Source organism: Cupressus sempervirens, chromosome 9 (genome assembly GCF_028749045.1).
Source record: "Cupressus sempervirens isolate cs-2001-9-10 chromosome 9, ASM2874904v1, whole genome shotgun sequence".
In the NCBI taxonomy this organism is placed as follows: domain Eukaryota; kingdom Viridiplantae; phylum Streptophyta; class Pinopsida; order Cupressales; family Cupressaceae; genus Cupressus; species Cupressus sempervirens.
In genome coordinates this window covers 258,746,040-258,765,979 of record NC_143126.1, presented here as the reverse complement: position 1 = coordinate 258,765,979, position 19,940 = coordinate 258,746,040, and the positions used below count along the sequence as shown (strand labels likewise).

Sequence of the window (19,940 nt, the reverse complement as noted above, 5' to 3'; positions counted from 1 at the left end):
TATAAGAGATGAACTTGTAACTGAATGCTAAGAATCCTCTTTTGTAATAACCCTAACCTGTTTATAACTTAAACCGCTTCCAATTCCTTAGTTACACATGTTTGGCATTTTGTTTAACATTGGCAAACAACCTCTAATATCACTGAGGTGATAATTTTCCTTGTATTTTGAGTTTATTGCTTTTGCATTTGAAACATATATGTCAAAATTTTCCAACAGTTTGAAATAGTGAAATCATTAGAGGAATAGTAGCCATTCAAGCAACCAAATTCTCAATATATCTGAACGTTGAAACTTAATTTATTTGTCACTATCAGTCTTACAAATTTATATCTCAATTGTAATACATCTTCTGAATATTCTAATTTATTTTAACAAGCACAACTAAATGCAAGAACCAGTAGCATCTGTAATGGCTAACGTCAAACTCCAAACGCAGCTCACAAACTCTATTACCAACCTGAATGCAAATGCATGTCCCCAAAGTGTAGCCACAGGTCTCTAAAGACAAATCGCAGGCCTGTAGATTAAATGCAGATTCAGTTTGTTGCAATGCTGGAACCCCAAATCCTGATTTCAGGCTCATAAACTCCTATTGCAGGCTTGCTACACTTGATCGCATGCTAAAGGTAATGAGTGCAGACCCACATATGGTGATTGAAGGTGTGACTATAGGCTCAGAACGCGGCCACCAATGATTCCAGTCCTCCCAAATGCACATTTACCTCTCAGCTCAAATCGTACGTGTCAGTTGATCACAGTAGCAGCAATTTCCTCTCAATGCAGTTGTTTTTCTATTACCAATAATCACTTCCCAAGTACAGTGTGGAACAGTAGATAAGTGGTGAGCAAATTAATATACTTCAGCATTAATTTGCAGATTAATGTTCCAAGTAATTTTCAGACTTCAACCCTTAGCTAAGTTTGAAATAATAAAAAATAAATAAAGCCTTCCAGCAACAGTAAGAACAATACGAAGACAAAGCAAATTCTCAGAAATCCACAATACCTCAGCCGTGGAAGAACGATCAAGTTCAAACCCTTATAATTCAGCAAGGGCACAACAACCTCAGGAAAAGCCACAAAGGCAACAAAAGAAAATAATATGCAAGCATTCTTTTTCCAATGAAATGAGCTTATATTTATAATGCTTTGTTGATAAAAGTTTCTGAAAGAACTCAACTTTAGAAACTCGGAAAGTTTCCCAAATGAACTCATGTCTTGAAACTTTCCAACACAACATCACTTTAAATATTTAATACTTGGCTTAGGCATATAATAAATGGCCCCTTCCAATGATGACTCAGCCCTTAAGTGAAATTATAAAGTTGTATTATAATTTTATAATAAGCCATTTAATGATCTAATAATAATTTGGTCACTAAAAATAGAATAACTCCCAAAATATTCATAATTTAAATATGCCATTTGAAATAGGAGTCACACCTATTATTTCCCCATGTGACCAAATGCACTTCTAAAAAATAGAAAGGGTTGATATCAATCAACACCCAAACTTACCACAAATAGTAAGTACACAAATCTAAGCCCAAATGAAGTCCAATTTGTGCCAAACGAAGAACAACCTGTAACTTATTGAATTGTGGAGAAGACAAGACCCTCCCAAGCCAAGCCACTGTCTCAAAAGACCCTCTATCCACAATAATTAGCGTACGAGGATCACAATATTAGGCTAATCTCTAAAACTTCAATGTTGGTAAAAATGGGGACATTACATCTTTCTAGGACTAAGTTTTAGCTTCTAGGATTTGGAATCTTTGGCTGGCCTTACACTAGCAGCTATATAGATTTAATGGATTAATTTCACACTCACAATAACATGTTTGTAATGGATCTTTCATACTCTGTATTCTATAGAATGATTACAATCATGAAAAATACTGGTGTGGAGATGCTGTCTTTTATATTATATAAACATACATTGCCACTCTTATTGTGGGAAAAAATATTCCTGGACAATGAAAGATAAATTAACTGTCCGTGTGTCCTGTCGAGGATGGTTGTTCTTAATCAGGTGTGTTATGCTAGATTTAATTTTTTCTCACAACTGGCTTTCTAGAGGAAGCCAATGAAAAAGATAGTGCTTCCTCAATAAATAAGAAAAAACCTGAATGATTAAATGATATTCATGATGGATCAAGAAATAATAATAATTAGTAATTAAAGATTCTCCCTATCTAAGGGACTATTAGATTCATCTGGTACTAATTAGTAAAGAGGTGACTGAAGTTTTAAAAACCATGAAAATGTAAATGAAAATAGGTGTAGAAGTGGCCATTTATGATTTAGGATGTGTGATGATCTTACTAATTAACTATATTCAATTGGAAATCAAAACCCTTTTTCATAGTAGTTTCAAACGTAGAATTTTCCAATGTTTAAGGACAAGTCATTCATTTCTTTGAGATATATGTTATTGTTTATTCGCTTTCAGAAGAACTAGCTTATCATGAAATTTTATGGATTTTTAAGTTTCTAGTTTTTTTCTTTATTTCTCTGAACATTAGATTAGCTTATCATGTGGCTATCCTTGACCCAGAGAAAGTAAGTTTTAAATTGTTTTCTACCTTTGATTTGTCCCATTTTATTTCCTGTTGCTTTATAACAATCTTCTGAGGACATACTTGATCAAGATATAGTGATATCAGGTAGCTGCATCAACAAACAAAAAGATTGATGGTGAAATACCCAACTATCCAAATCTGCCACCTGAACTAATTTGTCAACTACACAATGTCACCATGCATGTGAGTGTGGTCTCTTCCTTTATGCTCTTGGACCAATTTAAGTGTACTTTCTGATGCCTTAAAATTGTCAAAGACCAGGCAGATATTGAGACAGATGAAGTATATGCTCAAATGACATTACAGCCATTGAACCAGGTAAATTGTTTGCAAACTTATCCATTCACCATGACTTAAACATATTTGTGTGAAATGACATATTACCAATTTTTACATTTATAGTAATCTGAGTTCAAATACTGTGCAGCAGGAGCAAAAGGAATCATATTTAGTTCCCAATCCTGACACTCCGAGCCGACAGCCAACTAATTACTTCTGCAAGACACTCACTCCGAGTGATACCAGTACTCATGGTGGATTTTCAATTCCACGACGTGCAGCTGAGAAAGTGTTTCCTCCACTTGTATGCATCCTATCCCTATTGACTGTTGTTCTTTGCTCTGTAAACACATACATCTATATATTAAGTAACATGGACTGCTGGTAACAAAAAAGTGTAGGGAATGTGCATTCGTTGAAAGGATAGGTAAAGAAATTTTCTTTTTTTGTTTGGTGATTAGTCTTCTAGGAAGGTAGAGAAAGATATAAATGGTTTTCCTCTTTTTTTATGCAGGATTTCTCTCAGCAGCCACCTTGCCAAGAGTTAATTGCTAGAGATCTCCATGACAATGAATGGAAATTTCGGCATATATATCGCGGTGAGTTTTATTGTGGGGTTTAATCTTTCAAACATTCTAATTTTTTATCAACTGGAAACTGATATATATGACTGCCACTATAAATTGTAATGCAAAGCAACGTACACACAATGATTAGGAACTCACAATACATTACCATAATGCATGAAATTGATGGTATGAATGTTTGCTGTAGGTTAATGTTTGATAGCTTCAGTTGGATAAACTATGAGACTGAAGTGCAAATATATATGTGTGTGTGTGTGTAAGATATAATATATATCTATATATTAATTAAATAATATATTATTATTTGTTATTATATTAATATCTAATTATCGAATAGACATGTCCCATGTAGGGACATGCATGCGACATGTCTTTTCATAGCCTGTGCTCATTATCAATTAGAGAATGCTGCACTTGGAACACACATACCAAGAAGGCAGTGCTACCATATATGCAGCGATTCGAGAAAACCAACATGGTATCAGAGCTAGGCTGCAAATACTTATCATGAAGCATGGATACAATAAAATTTTCAGACTTCGTAATCAAATCTTATTTTAAGAAAGGATTTATGAGGCTTTCCAATCAGATCTTATTATAAGAAAGGCAATGGCCACAGAGTATGCATGCCATATCGGGGTGGATAGATAAAAGACGAGGGTCTGAGTCTAGTAGAATGCAAGATATGGAATGCTAGCTAATGCATGAAAATGAAGATAGAATTTGAGCGATAGTTCAAGGAAGGACACCATGTGCAAAGGGAAGAGGTGCAGCGAAAAAAAATGGGTGACATCTGTAACTATGAACCAAAGTGGGAAGCTGGATATTTAAGAAATCCTCAAAATGAATTTTTTTTTTGTAGGCTCTACAAGTTGTGGGACAAACACCCTGCCAGAAAATTCAATCAAATCAATTGTCTTTGCTGTGTCAGTGACACGATACAGTGTGCATATCAATTCAAAAATAAAATGTGGAAGCGCTCACAAAAGCATAGTACTTGTTTAATAGAATGTTTCAAATTTTTGCGTCGCATGGACTGTAAAAATGGTGGGGCGGGTATATGAAAAGATTGTGACAGGATATCTCAAGCTCGATTCTAAGTTGTGGAGTAAATTGCTGGTAAAATACATGCGACATTTAATTGAGTGATGTGGAGGAAGATCAATCACCGAGGCAATTTGTTGAGAGGAATAATATGTAAGGTATAAAAACCCTTTCATTGCTTCGGTTGTGGGAAAGTCCACATAGGATCGAACAAGTCTGATAGAATATAACAATAGATGGGACCCATATCAAATATTAAGCAAGTGTCATTAGTAGGACAAATTAGACATGACTGCAAAAGGAGTAATATGAAAATGTAAAAATACCTTTCCTTTGACTGTGGTAAAAGCGATTGCATGTTGGCTCCATTACAACTATTGATGAGAAGTTGAGTTAGATGAATATATCGTACATCGATAGGGGAAGGCCCAAAGAATGCTCGCTCCATCAGGAAAGTAGCATTGGATAGTTCTCATACTTCCATACCCTTCAACCGTATGCAAGGTATCAAATAAGTAATTGGATATTGGGCGGTCAACTACCAAGAGCCTACTACATTCGGTAGGGTGCAGATCGAGCATTGCAAGTAGTTACACATAATCAACCAATTTGGAGGATAATAAAATATAAGGATCAGACAGTGCCCTAATTAGCATAGGGTAAATGTAAGTGGGCACGACGTCTGCAGGTATGCCACATTAGGCATGTATAGTAATATGAATTTATTCCCACGGATGTAATATTAATTAGGATGTTACTAGTTAATTAGATATTTGTTTTTTTAAACATAATATGGTTATTAATAAGGAAATAATATTTTTAAAATATAGATTAGAATATATATTTAGGATTGAATATATGCATATATGTTTAAAGCATATTTTTAAATTGGACATTTATCTATATTTTAATGATCTTATATAATTATGCAAAACTAATTGTTATCCTTGAGTATTATTGTAGTCTTTTATATTTTATTTTCAATATGTACAATAAGAGCTATTTGCCTTGATCTTTTCCTCCGAGAGTGTACTTGCAGGAAAAAGAAGATTGATTTCAGATTCAGAGGGAGTTTGACACTAATTTAAAGGTAAAGGAGCTTAGAACATTGATGTTCAGAGGGAGTTTGACACATCCATTTGAACGAGCGGATAGAGGTTATGTTTCAGTTTATTTTTGAAAATTTTGATCATATCAGAATTAGAGGAAGTTTTGATTTCATGTGAACTTTTGGTATCATGCGTGTAATATGATTTTATGGGCCTACCCCCTATATACATCATGAGGAAGTGACAACTTCCAAATGATCATCACTTATATTTGTAGAAGTTGTTGAAAGACGCGATCTTACAATAACTTAATTTTCTATTATGATAGATATCCTATGATGTCTATGCAAATCATGATAGATTAAACTTTGCATGACAGATGTTTAAATGGTACACATTATGAGAATGTGTGTGCATGTACCTTTTTAATATTTTTTTGAGTACATGGTGAATGTTATGCAAATTGATGTTTAGGAGGCCATTACACAAAGTACTTGGTGAATATCACGCTACTTGATGTTCAAGAGGCCATTACTCAGAGTACTTGGTGAATATCTTGCAATCGACATTTTGGAGGCCATTACTCAAAGAGTATTTGGTGAATACCATATGTTGATATTTTGGAGGCCAATACTCAAATGTGATATCAAAATGGTGAATATCATATGTTGATATTTTGTAGAGCATTACCTTATTGAGTACTTAGTGAATATCACGTGTTGATATTTTGGAGACCAATACTCACGATATTAGATGTGATATCTAACCTTAATTGAGTATTTGTTGAATATCATGTGTTGATATTCTAGAAGACCAATGCTCATGATATTAGATGTGATATCAAACCTTATTTGAGTACTTGGTGAATATCATGTGTTAATATTCTGGAAGGCCAATACTCATGATATCAAATGTTATATCAAAATGATACTTAGAGTATTTGATGAATATCATGTGTTGATATTCTAGAAGACCAATACTCATGATATCAAATGTGATATCAAAATGGTGGATATCTTCTTATCAAAGATATCCTTAAAATCTGCCATTCTTAATATTACCAATGGTGTAAAATCTGTCTTTTGTTAATCCTCCCTAGCTAAGAGGGAGTGTTAATGTTTGATAGCTTCAATTGGATAAACTATGAGACTGAAGTGCAAATATATATGTATATTATATATATGTGTAAGATATAATATATATCTATATATTAATTAAATGATGTATTATTATTTGTTATTATAGTAATATCTAATTATTGAATAGACATGTCCCATGTAGGGACATGTATCTTCATAGCTTGCGCTTATAATAAATTAGAGATTGCTGCTCTTGGAACACACATACCAAGAAGGCAATGCTACTACATTTGCAGTGATCCGAGAAAACCAACACAATGAAGTTTGAATTTATTAATGCAAATAGTAATTTTTCTATGCACAATGATAGGGCATTGTAGTAGTAGAGCTAAAGTTGGAATGCAAAATAGTACTACAGTGGTACTGTGGTTATATTGTAGCAATAGTGTAGGGGTCCTTTTATAGTAACACTGTAGCTATGGTGTTGTAGCCAATTGAAGACTGGAAATATGTTGTAATCTTCATCAATTCCTTGATGAAAGTGCTTCAAATAATAAAGGGTTATAATCTTATACGCTTGCTTGGAAACTAAAACTGTTTTTGTTCTACAAACCTTTGTACTATTATTTTCAACCTTTAGAGAAATAGATGAACACAATTGCTCAAACTACAATATAGAAAGTTGTTTTGATTTCATAAATAAGATGATCTGGTTATGAATGCGTGCCTCTTTTATAGACTCCTTTTTTTGTAATGTACCTTTTTTCGACCTTAGAATTTAATTAAATACTTAAAATTTCAGTTTTCAAATAGTGATACCTAATGAAAACTTGATTTAATTATTTAATAAGATATTTGAGAGACTTTTATGGTTAGATGGAAACTTAATAAGATATTCAAGAGACTTATATGGTTAGGTGGAAACTTAATAAAGCCACATTGTTATTGTTACCCCTAAGTTCAAGTTAAATTAAAAGAGGAGAAACTGAAAGTCACAAGGAAGGGAAAATTAGGAGGCGAAGCAAAGGGAAAGCCAAGTCTCTGTAGTGGGCTATAAAAAAACAATGACAGGTTCATTCAGTTTATCCTTGGTTTGGCCATTTCTCTTGTAGAGTTTGAGAGCATCTAGCTTTTTTATCAAAAATTTGAGGATGAAGTTCTAGATGGAGGCGTGATCCAGGTATCTCACATTGCATTGCAAAGTATTTCAAATTTGTCAAGTCTAAATTATAGACAAATGTAAACTTGAGAGCTTATTGCTTATTTTTATATATACCAGGGTTCGTCATTTTGCCCTCCGAACCACGTATTGGTTCGAACCAGCACCAGATTTGGGTCCAATTTGTCCAAAAATCGCCTAGTGTTGAAAAATATTTGGTGTATCAATGACGCCTTGATTTTCTTGCAAGATGTTATATGGAGGCATCCCAGGTTGCATCTTTGACATAGAATATGTTCAGTTGCATAAAATGGACTAGAATAGATCATGAATGTGGAGATGATGAGCTTCTCCAGTGGTAGACATGAACAGGATAAATCCATCATTGACGGATAAAACAATGTTGCAGGGATAACTTTGCTTCTTTTATAACATGATACACTTCTTTCCAAGTGCTTGTTGTATGCTTATTGTAATAAATAGGGCTTTTGACAAAGGAGCTCTCTTGTTTGTATTCAACTTGTCCAGCGAGGCCTAAGAAATGCTAATCAATTGGACAATGCTTTGTAATGATGCTATTATTACAACTACAAGTTTAAAGTTTGTGGTGTTTTTGTTGTTTAAATGATTTACTTATGCTTCTAGCCTTCATATATATATATATATATAAATATAATTTTTATATGTTTTTGTACAAACGAACCCAAAACCCTTTCCAAAATTTTGCCGTATTGATGAATTGGTTCTTCAAATGTGTGTGTGTGTGTGTGTCTATATATTTGTAAGGAAATGCGTGTGTGTGTGTGTCTATGTATTTTTTTTTGCCCAATCATGATTTGTAAGGAAATGTGTGTGTGTGTGTGTGTGTGTCTATATATATATATATATATATATATATATATATAAACATATAGATGCATTATATATACTAAAAAATACGAGAAATATACCTAATTCTAAAACTAAATCATTTCATGGTATGAATCTATGAATCAAAGTCATTAAAATTATTTTAAAAAAAACTAGAAGAATCCGGATCTAAATCTGGATCTGGCCTCTTTTGTACAAATCTGGTAACTAGGCTTATTTGTGAAGATTGGGCATTAATATCAATTTGGAGATTGTTTATTTGATTGAAATAAAGTAGCTTATTGTGTTTTCTGGGTAGATTGTGTTCCTATTTATGCATCAAAGTTTCGGATCATACCCTGTGATCCACCATCAAGATGAGAAAGCTAAAGGAGATCAAATAGATTTGACAAAAAATTCAAATGCTTAGAGATGAATATTTTTGTTTAGAAATGAACACAACTTTATAAAGGTTTGATGGCTTTATGATATGCTTGTCGAACAAAGATATGAAATATAAAGCCTTGGTTTTAATTAAATCATATTACATTTAAGGTGCTCTATTTGGGCTTCTATAATATTTCAGAGTCTAAAGCTTAAAATATTTTGAAAAGAAGAGTTAGGAATTGGAATATTTTCTGGGTATGGCTATCTTGTTTGTACTATATCTCATTCTTTTGAACGTGGATTCAATCCTGTTTATTTGGTGGTGTTATTAATACAAATTGTCAGAGCTTGACGACAATGTTTTATAATGAGATGGAATGAATTCTGTTATTAATAGAAATTGTCAGAGCTTGATGACAATGATTTATAATGAGATGGAACGACTTCAGCTATGCTTTATGATGAGATGGAATGACTTCAGCTCCTTGTGCAAACAAGATCCTAGTTGGAGAAATTGTTAGTATTGCAAAGAAGATTCAGCAGTGCATTGATATGTATTTCTTCCTCTAACAATGGGTGGCTTTCTTGGGGCATTCAAGAAGGTTAATGTAATTGGCGTTTCTATCTTCTATGGTTGGGCATCTAATTTTGAGGGAGTGACTCCCTGTATATAGCGATGGGTTGGCATTGTGTTTGCGTAAGTTTACAATAAGACTTTGGTAAGCTATTCAGAAGATTATTTGGGGAAGCCATTTCACACACTTGGCTACTTGTAATCATTTCTTGGTCATACGTGAAGCTTTCTTGCAAAATGTGAACTACTCGAGATTCACTTGGGGATTTGTGAGAATTATATTGGTTTGGGCATATGCCTATTAATCCATCATAAGGATTTGATGGTTGTGGGAGATTTCCAACGAATCAAAAGTAATGCCTCCTGGTGTTAGCATGAAAAGCGAAGGAAAAATCAGGGATACCAGAACTGTTTGGGAAGTGCTACAATAGAAACTGGAATCATGTTTGCTACCAATAGAAATGATACTTGGGTTTCTTTGTTGTTTCTGGAGAATTATACCAAGTCTCAGAGTAAATATGTATGGCATGATGGCAATCAAGGATTATATAAGGGGGTTGTAATAAGACCGTCTTATATTGAACAGTTCACAATCCATTTCTGATTCAGAATATCACTTCCAGGTTGCTCCTAGTACCGGAAGAGCTGGTCAACTTTTTGTGGAGCTATTGATTGGGTTGGTGTAAATAAAGGAGTCAATATTAGACCTATCTGCTGAGAAAGTCTGCATTCCAATTTAAACTTTAGGTTTGAATTATTTAAAGTTGCTGTTATCTCGGAATCAATTATGCAGTCTTCTGCCTAAAAATGGGTAGGAACATTTATTGGAATGCTTATTAATACAGCGAAGTTTACAGGATTCAGCAATTTCAGAAGTATCTAATTTGCCAACATAGAATTTTAGCAATCTGTATTTCTATGATGTCTCCTATTCCTGAGATCAAATTTAATAAATAATAATAAATATAATATTAGAATATTAAAATCCAAGGTTGCATGGGTAAAAGGGTAGTTGGGGAGCTCAGGGTACGGGTACGGCTATTTTTCGTAATAGGAGACATAAGTAATTGGGTATGTGAAACTTTTTTAATTATAGTTTTATATTTATAGAAAATCTGAAATTATGAGTCATGACAATTGTTTTTTAAAACAAGAACAGCAATAAAGTTTGCAAATGTAATGTATTGTTTTCGGTTTCAAATTTGCTATATGTTTGTAATAATAATATATGATAAATGTTTAGATGTATAACAAATAAGGCAGACTTTAAACATGAGCAAGAAATCATAAATCATATGACAATGACATATTGCAAATGATAAACTTCTGACTTGAACAGTGATAAAAGTTTATTATTAATCAATATTGTATTAAAGTTTCAAACTGATCCTGTATTGAATTAAGCTTGATAAAGTTCAAGCTGATATGCAAACAAAAAGCCGGAAAACAATATTCAGAAATCTTAATCAAGGTCTTCAGCTATGATGCTCTCCGCCGAGTGTCCGGTACTTGGAATATGTGTACACAGTATTTGGGTACGTGGGTAAGAGATACCAAGGGTGTGGGCACGAGTACCCATGCAACCTTGTTAAAATCAAATAATTATTAATTAAACAATGATATAAAACAACCTATTATTAATATAATACTAATAATAAAATGTTACCAATATATACATGACTTTTATATTGTAATAATTTAAAAATAATTAATAAGTAAATGAATATCAACAAAGTTAAAATCAGTGTTACCAGCCTTGGAGTCGGTTCGGACTTGATAAGCCGAAATCATGCTTAGACTCAAACTCAGACTTGGCGAGGACTCAACAAATTAAAAACCATGAAATTCAAATATTTTAAAGGATTTAAAGTATTTTTCATACATCATTTAGCCAATTAACATCAAATACACAGTAATTGAGATAAATAGAAGCTACTTTGCAGACATACACAACTTTTAATAGATCACAACTCGGACTCAACAAGCTCAAGTCGGGCTCGGACTTAGACTCGACGGTCAGACTCGGCAAATTAAAAAATCCATGGAATTCAAAGATTTTGAAGGATTTTAAGTTTTTTTCATGCATCATTTAGCCAATTAACATCAAATACATACACAACGTTTAATAGATCACGGCTTGGACTCAACAAGCCCAAATTGAGCTCGGACTCAAACTTGACGGTCGGACTCGGCAAGGACTTGACAAATTAAAAAACCCATGAAATTCAACGATTTTAAGGATTTGAAGTCTTTTTAATGCACCATTTAGCCTATTAGCATCAAATACACAATAATTAAGATAAATAGAAGCTACTTTGCATACATACACAACTTTTAATATATCACTTAAGTATAATGGGAATTTTTCAAAAAAAAAAAGTTAAAGTTAAATTGAATAGCATAATAGAAATATAGTGCTACTGTCAAATGTCTACAATATTCATGGAATATGCAATCCATAGAATCGAAAGTTCAAAACATATATCAAAATAAAGGCTCATAGTAGCCTATGTCCTCCTACGAGTATGCCTAAGAAAGGTCATGGAAGACTCTAGAGCCATCCTTTCTCCTTGTGTGTGAGGTTGAACCTCAGTGATATGCTCATCATGATCATCCTCCTCATTCTCATACTCATCCTCACAATCCTAGTCGAATCCATCACTCTCACCCTCAAGGTCCTGTGCAGGGTCTCCTTGTGCTCTAAACTCCTCCACTGCCATTGCCACTGCCTCTGCCTCTTGATCTACTTGATCAACCAACTCCAAGTCTTCATCACTAAAGATAGGATCATCAACTTGCAGCTTCAATTTGTCCTCAAATAGCCAAGAAATGTTGTGGGAGACAACACTGTTGAAGGCATTTTGAATCCTAAAATTTGGTTAAGTCTGGAATTATTTTGAAAACCCCCAAATTTAGAATCTACATTTTGACTCCTATAAAGCTAAAACCTATCTCAAACATCTTGACAGTATTTATACAAATATAACTTAAAATATAAGAAAGAAAATAAATGTTAAATTTGTATAAATCATCTTGCCCGTGAGTTGAAAAATCCCAATACTCTTTTCTCAAGTCTTCTTTCTCTGTTCTTTGTGTTTGCAAGTGATAGAATGACCTTTTTAGGTCTTAGTCTTGAATTACAAACCAAAAGAAAATAAGGAAATAACTTTTAAAAAGTTTGTTGCTACATTATGGGCCTTGGCCACCAGGCAAGGCAGCCTGATGGGACTCGGCGAGTCAAGCAAGACTCTGCTAGGACTCAACCGAGTCCTAGTCCAAAGGTGGCCAACCTCGTTTTAGCCACCTCGCCTTGGGACTTTCTTAGTCTTGTAATGCTGTTTAAAATATATAAATCAATAAATAGTAGTCAAAATTTTTCCCATTGTGTAATTGAAGCCAACCGATCGAAATCCTTTACATTTGATATAAATTGGTTACTATTTGAAATTACTGATCCATAGATGCTGAATGAATTAAGGTGTTCATTTTTCAAAGATGTTTCCATAAATTGTTAGATACTTGATCATTCTAATATGGAAGGTAGTTGTCTTAATAAATGAAATAATTGTGAATTATCATAGCATAAGAATACAACCCATGTCTTTTGTTTGCTAGCGCATTGAATATATGGCGTTAGGTGAGGAATATTGATTAATCATTTGCTGAGATAGTGCGTTGATGTTACAGTCACATTAAAAGCATAATATATTATAAATCTTGAACACAAGGATTGACCAAGGAGGAACTTGCCCAAATTGGGAATCAATTCAATGTCAGAAAAAAATATCATAGAAACCTTTAAGAAATCGATATTGACCAATAATAATGATTAAGAGATGCATTGCCTAATCTATGATTAGTTGATTCATTGTAACAATCAAAATTTATCGGTGATTAAAGCATTATCTAATCTGAATGGCTATTAAGACAAGGGAACATAACTCTTGCAAAGGTATAACAACTTTCCAAACAAATGGAATAGAGATATAACTAATGGATAATTAGACAATTGGATTGGTATTAAATCGTTAGAATATAAAAGCTCTCTTTCCAATTCTAGATCAATACTTGTAGTTATCTTGGATCCATTGTGTGTAGTATTTGATTAGGTCAATATTGACTGGTCAAAAGCACTCTTTTAGAAGAATTTACACTATCATAAGCTTGGTCCCATGAATTAAGGTAAGAGATCCATTTTGGACTTATTGCTAACAATAGAATTACCACTGGTCAATCTCCACCAATATTAAACAATTGCCTAAATTAATTCCTCCCGGGTATAAATTCATTAGATTGAGCATATTAACACCATATACAATTATAATATTGAACTGAAACATTTGTAGCATAGAAAATATCTACGTGCAAGAGATTGATCGAAGCAAGCTTCTTAGAATTTGGATTTATAGAATTAAGAAATTAGTCCAAATTCAAGGTGATCCCCCTAAGGGGGACATTACATTGTTTTAGAGCATAATCTTGTCATCTTGTAAATAGGAGTTTATGCAAACCTATCAAAGAAGAACAAAAAAGGCCACGATGCACAAAATAGCCAATGAGATGAGGTCCTATATGGAACAAACAAAGCAACTCTGATAAGTCAAATGGAAAAATAAAACCAAGCTTCTCCTCCAAGCCTTACTAACCATGGGAGTTTCAATCAATAATTTGAAGAGCTATTCCCTGCATGCTAGGGACAGTAATTCGAATGATTCAAAAAACAATAACATGTCATCAACTTATAGGATACACAAACCTCCATTCTTGCCTCGAGAATAGATACTGAGAAGAGATGAAGGAATATAACAATCAATGAATAGAACCGAGGACAATGCAAGAGCTTATGCAAATCTTGAGCCCCACATTAGAGAGGTTGTATCATTTAGAGAATTTTGTGAAGACAAACGACGAGAGGCATCTTAGAGGCACATAAACAAGGAGCTCAAGCACAAAGTAAACAAAGTAGCACTTCCAAACTTTAATGGATTGGGGAAAACCACAGCCCACATATGCTTGCGGAAATTGTATACCCTCTTCTGGTTTAGTCCCATGACAGAAGAAGATGCATTCTAGTTTGCACTACTCCATTTGGAAGGGGCATCGCATGAGTGGTGACATCGTGGGCTTATTTTTCAAGGCCACCAAGATATAAACTCCTATGGAGAATTATCCCAAAGACATTAATATATTTGATGGAAGGGACCCTAAATAGTATTTCCAAGAGCTATTCCACCTTAAAAAAATTGGAACTCAACAGGAGTTTTCCCACCAATTCCAAAGCTTATTCGTTATGGTGTTGAATCTTTCCGAAAAGATGCTCACTTATATGTTTATAGGACTTAAAGACTCCACCATAAACTTTGTAAAACAATTTGAACCCCAAAACTTAGAGGAAGCCATCCGAAAGGAAAATAAAAAGGAAAGACCTAGGAATTTCCTGACTAAGGCTCACCATAAGTATGAAGCAAAGTAACGTGAATCGGAATCGTATCGGAATCGGCACGGCCGAATCGAATCGTGAATCGGGGGTGAATCGCCGGTGAATCGGCGATGAATTGGCAAATTTGAAAAAACCCTTTAAATGTAAAGATTTTAACAATTTAAGACTTATTTCATGCACCTTTTATTGAATATAATTTAAAAACACTATAACATCATCAAATAGAATCTAACATACATAAACATGAAACATAAAATCCATCACATACGTAACTATGTTATCATTATGTACTAAAATGTAAATTGTACGCTAGCTGAAGTAAATAAAAATCAAATGATCATAATGATTCAAATCATAGAATCAGTAAGATGAAATCATGAAGATCTATAAGACATCAAATCATAAATGTATGTATAAATCTAAGATGAAGATCCATGAAAGTTTGAAACATATGTCTATCAGTGATTCAGTATCACTATCAATATCTATACAGTGTAAACAAAATATAAAAACAAGGCTCCAACTCAAGCCTTATCATCCTCATCATCATCCTCTAGCTCTGTTGCAGCCTCAACCTCAGCCTCTGAGTATCCAGTTTGCCTATGAGAAAGGCGTGTAAGGAAGGTCCTAGAGGACCGCCGAGCCATGTCCCCTGCATGGGCAATGGGCTCACGAATAACGTCGCTAGGGCCTGCGTCTGTGCGTCTACCAATGCCTGAACGTGCTCTAGCTGCCTCCTCTGCCCTAGCCACAACCTTAGCCTCTACATCCACCTGGTCAACCCACGCGCGGTCTTCCTCAATGAAGACTGGGTCCACGGTCTCTGTGATCCACTCTGATTCTGGATCAATCTCCTCTAGAATGATCGGAGAGGAGTCAGCGCCCAAAATCTGTCTAATCCTAAGACGAAGGTTGTAATGAACAAAGACAAGATCATTCAACCTCTGCACTGTCAACCTGTTTCTTATCTTCGAGTGGATGTGCTCGAACATGGACCAATTGCGCTCACATCGAGAAGCGCTGCTCGGCTGACTCAGAATGCGGATGGCAATTTTTTGAAGGTTTGGGGTTGTGGCCCCAAACATTTGCCACCATCTATCTGAAATAAGGAAAAAACAAAAACAATTAGTCTCATTTACAGATTACAACTCTAAAATTAATGCATTATATAATCAACTTTAAGTTTAGAATCTAGATTCATGAACATTGAATATATTATTTAATTTTTACCTGGCTATAGTGTTGTCTGAGCATTTATGGCCATCCTGCCAGAGAAAAGTGGCCCCTCCTTATTGTTGAACTAGTCTAGCTCAACAATCGCAGCAGCACTATTTTCATCGCTACTCAATCTCTGAATCACTGTGTATAAGCTAGTGAGAACCTCCGCATCCACCTTGAACTCAGGACAGAAACGAAATGCCAGATTCAGATAGTAAGCTGCTCCGTGGATGGGTCGATGGAGCTGATTCTGCCATCTCCTATCGATGATGTCCCAAATAGGGCCATACCTCTCTTGCACTCCTGCATATTGGGCTCTGATGGCCTCCTTGGCCCTATCCATGCCCTCATAAATGTAGCCCATAGAGGGCTTCTCCCCATCAGTAGTTCGTAGCAAAGCTACAAGGGGCTCAGTGACCTACATATAAAGTAAAACAAAAAATTTGAGTCAAAACTTAAATATAAAATAATATAACTTAAAGTAAAAGCAAAATACTAAATGTTAAATTGCAATAAATTTACCTTAAGGATTTCTCTAGCGGGTTTCCAAAAACCATCCTCATCAAATATGCAATCCGCCACATCTAACCCTATAGTGGTCGTAGCATAGGAAGAGCAAATCCACTCCTGCCCAACAAACATGCTCCTCAATCCATCCCTTGATGTCAACAAGGACTGCAAGGTGATGAAATTCGAGGCAAACCTCGTGATACTTGGGCGAGCTAACTCCTTGCCTTTTGTGTACTTCCTCATTGTACTAAGGACAAATGCATGATTATAAATGAATTTGCATATATTTTTTGCCCTTTCCACACATGACTTGACAAACTCAAGTTTGCCAATTTCCTCCAACATGAGGTCAATGCAGTGTGCCGCACAAGGGGACCAAAATATGGTGGGGTGCCTCTCCATCAAAAGTTTACCTACAACAATTTGAAGTCAATTAGAAACTCAAATTTCAAATTTCAAATAAATTTATTTTCAAAACTTGCAAAGTTAAAAGTTTACCTGCTGCAACATAATTTGCTGCATTATCCGTCACCCCCTGGATCACATTTTGTTCTCCCACCTCTGCTATAACTTCCTTAATAGCCTCACATAAATATGTGGCATTTTTCACATGTGTGGAAGCATCAATGTATTTTATGAACATGGTATATCCTACAAGTAACAAAACAACGAATTATAATATTAAATGGATCATTAACGAATTAGCATTCAACAAATCAAAATTTACAATGTATGTAGGAAAGTAGAATGATCAATCACCTCCACAGGATACAACAAAATTGAGGAGTGTTCTATTCCTCCTATCGGTCCAACCATCAGTCATGATGGTGGAACCCTTTGCAATCCATTCCTTTCGGTTCTCCTCGAGGTCAACCCTCATGTCCTCTACCATCTCATCCAGGAGGTATCCACTCAACTTAGCCTCAGTTGGGGCTTTAAACCCCGGACCACAAATAGCAACCGCATCTATCATATTCTGCCAATAAGGAGCCCTGTCACAAATAAAAGTTTAGATGTCAAAGACTCAAATTTTAAAACAAGTAGATATAATTAAAGTTTTACTTTTACTTTTAATTTTAGCTTTAAAGAAAACAAAGAAAAAAGAATCAATTACCTGGCTGCAATAAATGGAATGTTGCAAAAGTACCAAAATTTGCATATCTCCTTTCTGGCAGCATCGTGAATCTCCTTGTTCAAACCCATGCCCTCAAGCGTGGGTTGGGAACCAGGAGTAGTGCGGGGCACAAAGTAACTATCCATTCTGTTTTTCCGCACTGTAGGCTGCAATAGGTTGGTGTGGGACTCTGTCTCAGTATGTGACCGACTAGCACTAGCACTAGCACGAGTAGAAGAACTAGGATAAAAAGGAGGCCTAGAAGAACCCTCTCCAACACAATCTACGGATGCGGAAGCTGATGCAGATGCAGATGTGGATGCGGCTGCGGAGGCGAGAACATGGGAGCCAATACCCCTTAACCCTTCAACTTGCATTTTCTTATTTGCTTTGTCTTTTTCAATTTTTTCTAATGCAATTAAGCAAGTGCGTTTTGCCTCAGGAGTTTGGTGAGTGCAAACTGTAACATCATGTCCAGGTATAGCAGCAATGTGGAATTTCAATCTATAAATACCCCCGGAAGTTATTTTTTCTTTACAAAAGATGCATTTTGTTTGATATTTGGTTCTTCCAGGAAACTCTTGATTATATTTCCAGCATTCATATTTTTTACCCATTGGAATTTGCGAAAAATGAGAGCAAAGGCTGCTGCAATAAATTTTTTTATGTAAAATATCAAAGTTGGAAGCTAATAAAAATTATAAAACAACAAACCCTAGCTTGCAACTTAGTAAAAATAAAGAGCATTCAAAATTTACACTAAAATTCCTGAAAACTATAGAAATTTAACAAAAAACGCATAATACACTAAAAATTTAACTAAAAATGCATAATACACTAACATGCAAGAATAAAAATAAGCACTTACCTCTTGCAAATGAGTTGAGGAGTGTTGATATTGGCTCCTTAATGCTCCCAAAGCAATTGATGGGCTCCCCAAATGGCCTGCTGATCTCTTTGGTGCTCCTCCTTCTTGCCGGTTGGAAACCCATGGCTTTTCTTTTCTTTTCTTCTCTGTCACTTTTCCTCTCTTCTACTCATGCTTCACAAATAGAAGGCCCTTTAGGGTTATAACAAAGAGAATAGGTCAAAAACAAAGTGAAAAAAACAAGTGATTTTTTTAAAAATTTCAACTTCCCTTTTTCCATGCCGCGGGCGATTCATAGCCGATTTTGGCGATTTTTACATGAATCGCCTGAATCGGCGATTCAAGCGATTCATGGCCCTGAAATCGGCAATACCGATTCACGATTCAAAAAAAATCGCGCAGGATGAATTGGGTCGCGAAATCGGCGATTCAGGCGATTTTTGGGCGATTCTCGTTACTATGGTATGAAGGGTCAAGAAAATTTGATAAAGGAAAAGAATCCTATTTTAGCAAAGAATAGCAAACTATTGGGCACCAAGCCACAACAAGGAAGCTATCAAGCAAAAAGAGGACATAATGAAGAAAGGCTTATGTTTTAGGTGCAAAGAACCATGGACATTTGGACATGAGTGTGGGAAAAGGAATCAAGTCCATAGAATAAAAGCAATATCTGACAAAGAAACAGAGGAGGGCTATATAAGAAAACAAGACAGGATATAGGTGGTTTCACTACCATCCAATCACTAAATGAAGGGAAAGAATGATAGAGTGTCGAAGAAACCCAACCCTAACTATGACAATGGTGCACAAATTGAGAATCAAATCAGCAACCATTACTAGAGAAGCAGGGCAACAAAGTGGAATTAGAAATCAGAAATTAATTCATTTCAAATTAGTTGAAAATTATCAATATCAATTTTATATTAGAACCAGCAGGTAAGACTTGTGAACAGGTAAAGAAATGAATATCAAATTAGAGAATGAGAATTTTTAATGAAACAAGCAACTACAAACATGTAAATGCAAATATTTAGTTGTATTTCCTCCCAATCAGAATCTTCCCAATTTCTCTTACAAAATGAAGATCAGATATTTCTGTAGGTCTAGAAAGAGACGGTCTCTACTAGGATTTATAAATATGGATAGTCCTAAAGGGAAATTTGTAGAGGTCTGGGAAGAGATAAAATCTCTCCTAAGG

General features: G+C 34.9%; 2 protein-coding genes across 3 annotated transcripts in view; one reads left to right on the top strand and one right to left on the bottom strand.

The window, feature by feature from the left end:
- Nucleotides 1-19,940, top strand: part of LOC149538429 (auxin response factor 12-like) — a 230,903-nt gene that overhangs the window by 85,697 nt on the left and 125,266 nt on the right. Inside the window, exons 3-6 of one of the 2 annotated variants that reach the window (XM_089799761.1) lie at nt 2,670-2,768; nt 2,847-2,903; nt 3,016-3,168; nt 3,379-3,463. In XM_089799761.1, coding sequence (XP_089655887.1) covers nt 2,670-2,768; nt 2,847-2,903; nt 3,016-3,168; nt 3,379-3,463 — 394 coding nt within the window. Of the gene's footprint in view, nt 1-2,669; nt 2,769-2,846; nt 2,904-3,012; nt 3,169-3,378; nt 3,464-19,940 lie in introns of both variants that reach the window. The other variant, XM_089799760.1, reaches the window with a different exon arrangement.
- On the bottom strand, nt 12,238-18,251 carry LOC149538430 (uncharacterized). Its single transcript, XM_089800203.1, has 3 exons — nt 17,875-18,251; nt 17,574-17,752; nt 12,238-12,359 (listed from the first exon to the last, which is right to left on the bottom strand). The coding sequence occupies exons 1-3, from the start codon at nt 18,249-18,251 to the stop codon at nt 12,238-12,240; spliced, it is 678 nt and encodes a 225-aa protein (XP_089656329.1).